Source organism: Thunnus albacares, chromosome 1 (genome assembly GCF_914725855.1).
Source record: "Thunnus albacares chromosome 1, fThuAlb1.1, whole genome shotgun sequence".
NCBI classification, from domain to species: domain Eukaryota; kingdom Metazoa; phylum Chordata; class Actinopteri; order Scombriformes; family Scombridae; genus Thunnus; species Thunnus albacares.
In genome coordinates, this window is record NC_058106.1 from 8,832,214 (window position 1) to 8,841,271 (window position 9,058).

General features: G+C 38.6%; 1 protein-coding gene across 1 annotated transcript; it reads right to left on the minus strand.

Annotated features, from left to right (window-relative positions):
• Positions 1-2,301: 2,301 nt before the first annotated feature.
• On the minus strand, positions 2,302-8,471 carry glo1 (glyoxalase 1). Its single transcript, XM_044368532.1, has 6 exons — positions 8,313-8,471; positions 5,384-5,466; positions 5,007-5,147; positions 4,809-4,876; positions 4,246-4,335; positions 2,302-2,755 (listed from the first exon to the last, which is right to left on the minus strand). Exons 1-6 carry the CDS (start codon positions 8,379-8,381, stop codon positions 2,664-2,666), a joined length of 543 nt encoding a protein of 180 aa, XP_044224467.1. The 5' UTR covers positions 8,382-8,471; the 3' UTR covers positions 2,302-2,663.
• Between the last annotated feature and the right edge of the window lie 587 nt (positions 8,472-9,058).

The following is a 9,058-nucleotide window of genomic DNA, read 5'->3' on the forward strand; positions in this document are numbered from 1 at the left end:
TTACATTTACGTCTAGATTTGCATATTGTTAATACAAGATGTACACCAACCATACATCTGACTGACATGCTGAAAGCAGCGTCTCCAATCACTGAGGCAGTCATAGTCCAGACGGTAAACCTCCAATGCAAAGGCATGTAGTTTGTGTAGTTTTTTTTTTTTTTCATTTGTTTACAAGAATTAATTCACTGAACTCACACAACGTAATGATTCATGCCTACGTAGCGCCCCAGTAGCCAAATGGTTAGTGCGCATGCTACATAATTGCAACGTCCCTGGTTTGATCCCAAAGGGGACCTTCGTTGCATGTCACACCCATCTCTCTGACCTTGTTTCCTGTCAAATAAAGGCAGAAATCCCCAAAAAATAATCTTAAAAAAAAAAAGATCCATGACTACAGTTCATGCTACCATGATTAGTAAAATTCTGGCAGTGACGCATTTGCTGCAACAACTTGACCTGACATGTAATGTGAGTTTTGTGTTCCTTGTCATCGCACTGACAACTCTTGTACTGTGTTTAATTGAAGTAGTTGAGAGGTCAGTACCACATAGGGCATTGTGAGCATGTTAGCATGTTGTTCACAGAGCTGTTAGGTTGGCCTTGTTTTGATGAATTTGCAAATGTGTCTGCAGAATTTAGGTAAAAAGAACAAACAATGCTGCAAAGACCATAACTATCGGTAGGTTCACAGAGGCCCTGAAGAAGTTCAACTGCAGGAATAACTGTAACTTCATGGACGTTAACAATGCTCTTGTGACAAAATAATGTCACATCACCCTCGAACGGACTCAAACCACCAACCTCTAAGGTTGAACCTCTCTGCCAGGGTGCAAGTGGTCATCAGAAATGGTGTGTAATCCACAAATACTGCAGCCAAACTGAACTTTAAGATGAAGAAAAGTGTTTTCAGAGGTTTATGATACAGTAAAGTCTCATCTCTAGTGGGCTTCAGCCACAAACAGCAAGTAATTTACTCAGCACATCTACAAATCTACAGAACTACTTGTTGTGTTACAGCATTGGTTCACAATCTCTTAGACCTGCAGGAGTGCAAATGTTTTATGTTATCGTGCTATTAATTGCACTTCCTTTGTAAGGGGGATGTATAGCAGTCCCAGACTAGATGGGTAGAATGAAAAGCAGCCTTACTTTGAGTAGTGAAGATCAGAGTTTGTTATCATTGCTTTAAAGAGTCTTAAATATACTGGAAGCAGAACTGTCAAGTGGGCATTGCTGGGATTTGAACCCTAGAATCTTCCGTTTACAAGACAGGTGCATTGACCTATGAAGCTGCAGTGCCTGCATGTAGAACCGGTCTAAAAACTAGTGCCTTGAATACTTTGGGGATCAAATATCAGATAGACTGAAGTTTCCTAGCGCTTATCAAATAACAGGATCAAGCATGACTTCAACGTTGGTAACAATGCTGAGGACATATACAGGCTTTTAGCTTGCATACTAGCCAACGATGGTTAGACATGTTGAACCACTGAAGGCAAAGTGGGTGGATATACTCCATGTGATCTGATTTCCCCTTCAAGTTACAAACTTTCATAATACATTAAATACCAATCAAGTACAGTTTTGACAGTAGGCCTTAATGAAGAGAACCTTTCATTCATTTCAACCTAAATGAAATCAAATTATTCTAAATATGAAATCTATCCTTCTTATTATATCAAATTGTAAAGTAATTCAAACTTTTACCCATTTTTGTTTAGTTCAAATTTAACATACATTACTTTTCATTATATTAAGATCTCATCAAATAATTTTATTGATGGGTTTGAAAATTCATTGAGGTTTCTGCTCAAACACAAACATGTGACTGTAAATGTTACTGTAGACATTTTCCTTCTCATGTAAGAGAACATGTGGAAGTTTGTGGTAAATTTATTTCATTAAATTGAAATTTTGGGATGAAATCTTGAATTTTGTACCGATATATGAGAAGTCTCCTTTTTGAAAACATCAAATGGAAATGTTTCGATTGTTAATTTCTTTTTCAGCAAAGATTTTTAAATGATCATAAAAGTTTGTATTATATTTCTGAACGGTTTAGTCTCACCCAAAATGATGCCAAATGTGGTAGTCAGGTCTTAGATGGTAGTGGTACAGCAACCATCTGAATCTCAAACACACTGTGAGAAAGGAGTCAGGTCACCTCGTCGTGTCTTGCTATAATCACCACTTTGACTGAGATTGTTGACACCTCTACTCCTTGAACTTAAGTGTTATAGCTAAAAATGCCATTACTTTCCATTTTGTCTCCCTAAACTAAAAGAAATTACAAATCCATTTTATTTGAACGGTTGCTTTCACATTTATTACACATGAATGCCACATCATTTTAGCATTACTTTTTGAAGACACATACAAACTGATGATGGTAGACAAACTCAACAGCCACACAAAGTACTTGCTTTTCATAGCAATAACTTGCATATCTAATCTATTTACTCATCAACTGTCCAATGTTAGTCCAGCCCATGCCCAGACACACTGATTGCCATTGTGCAAGTGATCCCGCTCCATTTTCCCTCAGCTCTTCAGCGTGCGTTGCTAAATTCTTCGCTAAACCTCAGTGTTCTTCTCTCCCAATGAAGCCACAGCAGGCCTGGCCTGTACGCACTGCAGCCGGTAGCATGTCGTCATAGGTTTTAGGAGGTAATGGACACCATATTGTTGGGACTCAAGATCTCAATCCAGTAACCATCAGGGTCCTGAATGAAGGCCAATCCTTTCATTTTACCTGAGGGAAAATAAGAGAGGGGACAGAAAAGTAACTGTAAATATGAATCCACATGTACAATATATAGGTAAAAAAAAATGTGAAAAGTTAAGAACCCTATAGAGCAATATTTTTACGAGTGGGTCTCCTTTGTGTTTGTATTGTGCATGCATGCGAGTGATCCAGAGTTCAGTATGGTTCGTTGTGCAATCATTTACAGAGAGCAACAGAGCTTAGGCTGAACAAAAGAGCTGAATGGCTCATAGTGTTACATGTGTTTCTAAAGACAGTCCATCATTCTTCTCTCTATTTCCATAACAGTCAGATTAACATTTAGTATGTGTATTCTGGAGAAAAGCCTGATGACATAGAGGCCTGGTCCTGCCTGATCCAATTTATAAGGACTTCAGAGGGGATTCTGGTTGTCTCTTGGAAAGGTTTGTGATGCTCATGTTTGTTTCAGAAAATCACGTGCTTACATTGTTTCATGTTGTCTTTTCTTTAACCTTCGCAGCCTGTAAAAGCTTATGCCTTGTTTTGTTTTGTTTTTTATAAATCTTTTATTTCATTTGAGCAGTGCTTTCCATGTTTTTTCCCATGTGAATTTGTTCTGTGTTGCATGTTTGATTCTTGAAGAGGAATCACATTTCATACATATCCTCAACATGTTCCTTCAGGTGACACCTCCTCATTTACTTATCATTTCAAGAGCCAAATGAACAAAAGAAAATGTAAAAGTGCAAATCCAAAAAGACATAGGCTATCTTTCCTTTTGTTTTACATTTAAAATTTTGTTAAAATGTTTTTCAACTTTTTATTACAATTCATTATTCATAACTGGTCCTTGTGACATTTTTACAGCAACGAAAAATAAAGAACATTTTTTACCTAAACAAAGAGACAAAATAAACAGATTACACTGTTCTAACAACCAATCAGGAGTCTCAGTGATTGTGGTCCAGCTAGTTTTGATGATCCTGCAGTCATGAAATAATTTACTTGGTGTATATGTATGTTATTGCATGGAAATGCCAAATGCAGGCACTGGTAGTTACCGTTATTGTTCTTTTAATGAGTCAGTGAATGCAGCGGTGTAGCCACAGTTTACCAATTGACGACTACAGTGGGGGGTCAACACTGTGCCATAAGTTTAGAAACATTAATGCTGGAGACCAGTTGACGCAGGGGCAAACAAAGCCCAGTGTAAGACTCTTTTGGGGCCACTGTATTGTATTACACTTACTGCCTGTTTCTTCACGCTTATTTCTTTTTCTCCATTCTCAATTTGCACTAACAATAAAAAGCATCAGCTCTAGTAAAATTTGAAACTGAGAAATTGAATCAAAAGATTCTTTTTACTCAAGTTCCTTGAGTAACACTTTCAGCCCTAATTTCTATTTCACATAACCCAACAAATAAGGTAAATGAAGAAAGGTGAAAGGTGAAAAAAATACTGAAACAGGCTGATTTATCTATTTAACCTGTCTATGACCCTCATATTCACATCTTACCATCATCGGGCTTCTTGACAAATGTGACACCTTGCTCTTCAAACAGTTTGCAGGCTGCATAGACGTCGGGAACTGCAATTCCAATGTGTCCTGTCAAAAGTCAGGTGGACAAACAGAGACTTTAAATCCGCACTACAGTTACACATATCCAGAATCTGCCACTGTGAGCTTATACAGACCTACATGCATGTTTCTTACAATAATAACAGACAGAAACATGATAGTTGAATCAAAAATATGTATTAAGAAGAATGAAAAGGTGGACAGATTAGTGCTGTGGATTAAAACACTTGAGACTTATGGAAAAACTGATCATAACAGCTAAGATGTTACTATAAATCCAAAAGTATGTTTAATAATATTGTTGTACGTTCCTTTATTTTGAGCTCTTGCATTTATTTTTTTTTATATATTTTATGCTTACATGAAAGAAAACTTTTACATTTGGGACAAAAAGGTCACAAACTTGTAAATCTCTGACTTTACAAGAAACTTTTAATTTTCATTTCTTTCAATTTTATTGGTCCTAACTGTTCGTTTGTAAAACAGGGACGCAATCTTACCAAAGCCACGTGGATCAGAGTTTCCATTATGATAAGACTGGCTCTCATCAGACTCAGAGCCCCAGTTACTGAAAGAAAGGAGAGATTGAAGGAGAGAAAAGGGATACAAAAAAGGATGGAGAACACAATTCTCAAGTTAATAACAGAAGAACGGATGAGAATAACACACAGCCCTAAACTCAGGACATAGACCCTTACTGTGTCAGCTCGATGGTGGCTCTTCTGGAAAAGGTCCATGCCGTCTTTTCCTTCACATCTGTGGGAATCTCCTTCTTGTCCTCGTAGCCCAAGAAGAAGAGAGAGAAACGCATGGAGGGGAAGTCGAACTTTTGCAGGAGCCTGGAAGATTTTGCACACCAGAGAGAAATCGTCACTTCATCTAGAAAGTCCAGTTTATGTATAGGAAACTATCTCGATGAGAGACACAGACACACACACAGTAGCGAAAAACAGTTCAAAGGATTTATTGTGTCATGTTTTGGTGATGATTCGTTGCAAATGGGCTAATAAAGATTCAATTAAAAAAAAAAAAAAATCAAACAGTTCCTTTAACTGAAGCCCACACTAATACTTACGTCATGCCGAGGATTCTGGTGTAGAAATCCAAGGATTTAACTGGATCTTTAACTCGCAGCATCGTCTGCTGCATCATGAAATCCTAAAGCAGCAAGAGACACAAACACAATAACTGACTTTTTAGATGCATAACACAAGAAATTAATTATAATTTTATAAAAATTATAAAAGAAATTCAAGTTTCCCACCACACTGCATTTTGCAAACAGGTCTTCCAAAAAGCAGAAACAAGGTTTTTAAGTGTGAATTAAGGCTGCGACTAACATATATTTTCTCCATGAATTGTTTTGTCTGTAAAATGTCAGAAAATATAGGAAAATACCTGTTATGATTTCTTATAGCCCAAGATGTCTTGTTTTGAATGATCAATGGTCCAATATCCAAATATATTCAGTTTACTATCATGAATGACACATAAAAGCTTCAATCCTCACATTAGAGAGGCTTCAACAAGCAAATTTTTCCTTAAAAAAATGACTCCAGCAACTATTTGATTACCAAAACAGTTGCAGATTAACTTTCTGTTGCTCGACTAATCCTTGCAGCTCTAGTGTGAATGTGGATGTGTTGCACCACAAAATGGTCGGTGAGATGGAAACACTGCCAGATAATTTGTGAATGTAGCTGAGAAACTGAGACACAGCTGGTTAGCTGCAGAGCTAATGGGTTACTCTGAAACAAATCAATACTCGAAAAAAATTGATGACTATTGCACACAAACAATTACAAAAGCTCATGTATTAGTCACCATTAGAGGCTAGTGGTGTAGTCACTGGTTGGCATTTTACGCACATTTCCTGTGGGTACATGTGCATATCTAACAAAGATGAAGGTCTGCACACTGCAGTTTATTGAGACATCCGCCAGTGACGTTTCGAGCTACATGCTCTTCTTGTGCAATCCAAGTGTGCATGAAAAATCCAGACCCTGCTGCCACATTAGAAAACATCATATTATCAAGAGTTCAATGAATGCAAATACACAGAATATCAGAGATGTAAAAGTAGCTCAGAGATCCTCCACAACATTTGTCTCCCTTTGACTATGTTGCTTGTGTCTGAACTCGAAGTTACATTTGTATCCTTGCACTCACTCGTGAAAAAAGGATTTCAGCCAAACTGCACCTGTGTGCAACCGAGCGCACGTAAGTCACAACGATCAGCACATCTGTGTGAGCTACGCTTCGGTCAATATTACCATACGGTCCCGCTCGGATTAGTTCACATTTACTTACTTGTTTTCCATGCAAAAACTAAGTTTTACATGCCAACTCTGACTCTGACACTGAGGTCATACCATGTTTTTTCTCTAATTTCTAGGGTCTAAATATTTGCGTGAATCTAATCTTTGACATTTTCTTGTATCTAATCTAGACAGTACTGTGAATGGCATATTTTAAAATAGGGCCCCTGCAGTTATGAATAACACATATGAAGTTATGTCCCAGCTAGTATTTTGAAGATAAAGTGGAAATGTCACTCTTAAAAGTGCAACACATTCTCCCTTAGGGTACAGGAGCTCCAGCTGTACAATCTTACAGTACAACATTGTCTCCTCCTGTGGCCTGTAGCCTCTCAGCCAAGGCATGATGCTGTCTTCCATGATGTCTGGGGACTGAAGGTGAGGTCTGACGATGTCCTTAAATTTAACCTGATGTTGATATTTTATATTTTTAAGTGTATAACTTTTACTGTGTGTGTGTATGTTTCACAGCTGGGTGTTATCTCTGTGACTCTTCCCCTTTCCTGTGCACTTCCTCCAACAAGTTTTCACAGTAGAAAACGTATCATCATATCCATACAAGTTTCTAAAACACTGCTGCAGTGTAATCCATTTCTCCACTAAACTACATCCATATGTTTCAAATATTCATATTTTTGCCAACTTGTGGTTGGTTTGGGAGGTTTCTATGGACATCAATCCAGTATTATTTCATTCGTTTTTTTCTCAGGTCAAATGTGAACTTTAACCTGCTAGTCTGCTGCAGCTGGCAGAGCTCCGCTCACACATGAACTGTGAAGACATTCCTCAAAGTCTTTAGCATGGACTGCAATTGAAGTGAATGGCAGCTGGAGCAAATATTCACAGAAACTGTTACAGGTTCACCAAAGTTCAAATTTTTTTGAACAATGGACCACAGAATAAAGACAATTGTTCAGGCAGACCTCTCTTCCACTAAGTATTGTTTGTTATATCATGTGTTTATACTCCATATGTGTAGAGAGAGGATACAGGCAGCAGAGCAGTAGGGATGTTGGCAGTGAGTTCAGGGACAGATAGAGTGAAGACAATAAAAATGCACGTTATCTTAAATGTATGGATGTTTTTGTTAGCCAGCTGGACAAGTTATTTCCAGCGCCTTCTGCTTGCAACACTGCTCACATCAGCTATTCCCAGTCCGCCTGCCTTTCGCCACAACATGCATGAGTATGTTCAGGGATGACCGCGCCTAAAATACATACTTTCTTGTGCAGCTCTTGTGTTACGTACAGACTTGTTAAACGCATGCTTTTGATAAACGACGTCTCCACTTTTCCGTCAAATTTGGAGTCAACCTGTCTCCACACGAGAACGTGGGTTACCGGCGAAACTTTAGCTATAACGTCAAGTTAGCTTAACTTAGTGCTGTAAGTTAGCTAAACGTTAGTGATACACCATTGTGTTTGAAGCCCGGCATGTGTGTGTGTTGCACACACTCACTGTAAACATTAGTAATCTAGTTCAACATGACCGAATCACTCGTCAGCAAGGGACCAGTCCACAGTTTGTGGAGAAACATGCCCCTGTCCGATAATAGACGCAATACGAATAGCTGGCCAGCCTGTCTGGCAGCCGTTGTTGGCCTATTGCTGGGTCGGCTGCATTTGAGGGTTTCACAGGGTCCGGTAAAGTAGATTTTAGCTTTCATAGGGGCAACGACCATCTTACCTTAGTTATTGGGTCTCCATCTTTACAAGCTGATGCCGCTACTTCGTCTGACAGACCTTTGTCGCTCATTTTTGCTAAAACAACACGTTTTTGGGTAGTACCGCAGCTCTGCGGGGCGGACAGACACTGACAGGGAGGGAGCGGGACAGATACTCGCCTTGTAATTTTTATTTTTTTCCTCACCCGCATTCCACGAAGACCCGCCCTACTCTGCCTCTGATTGGCTAGTACTCGTTGCCTTCGTTGGTTAGATTGGTTAGGGTTAGACATGAGGAGTGTGATTGGTTAGGATTAGGGTAAGAATGTCAGGGTTAGAGCCAATCAGAGGTCCACTGTGAGGGAACTTTAACAAGAACATCTTCCTGTAGCAACTTTCAAAGTAAAAGGCACGTTGACGACAATCAATTGAACTTTTGTTTTGACACGTCAAAAAAAGCCATGTAAGGACTTTTGTCCCATTTAAAATACATTTGATAGGCGATGCTATATGAAATTAAAACGCATGGTTTAATATTTCATAATGGCCTGTCACTGACATATCAATTCTTTGATTGATTTAATATCTACTTGAAAAATTAGATTAGCAGCTGCGAGGACAAAGAATAAGGTGCAGGTAAGAATACTACTTTTATTTTGAAAATAAAGACAGGAAGTGCTTTATCTGCTGTTTATGCATTATGTAACAGAGTTGCTGCAGAGTGCACTATGTTCTGTTACCCTGCACTTTTCACTATATTTATACACTG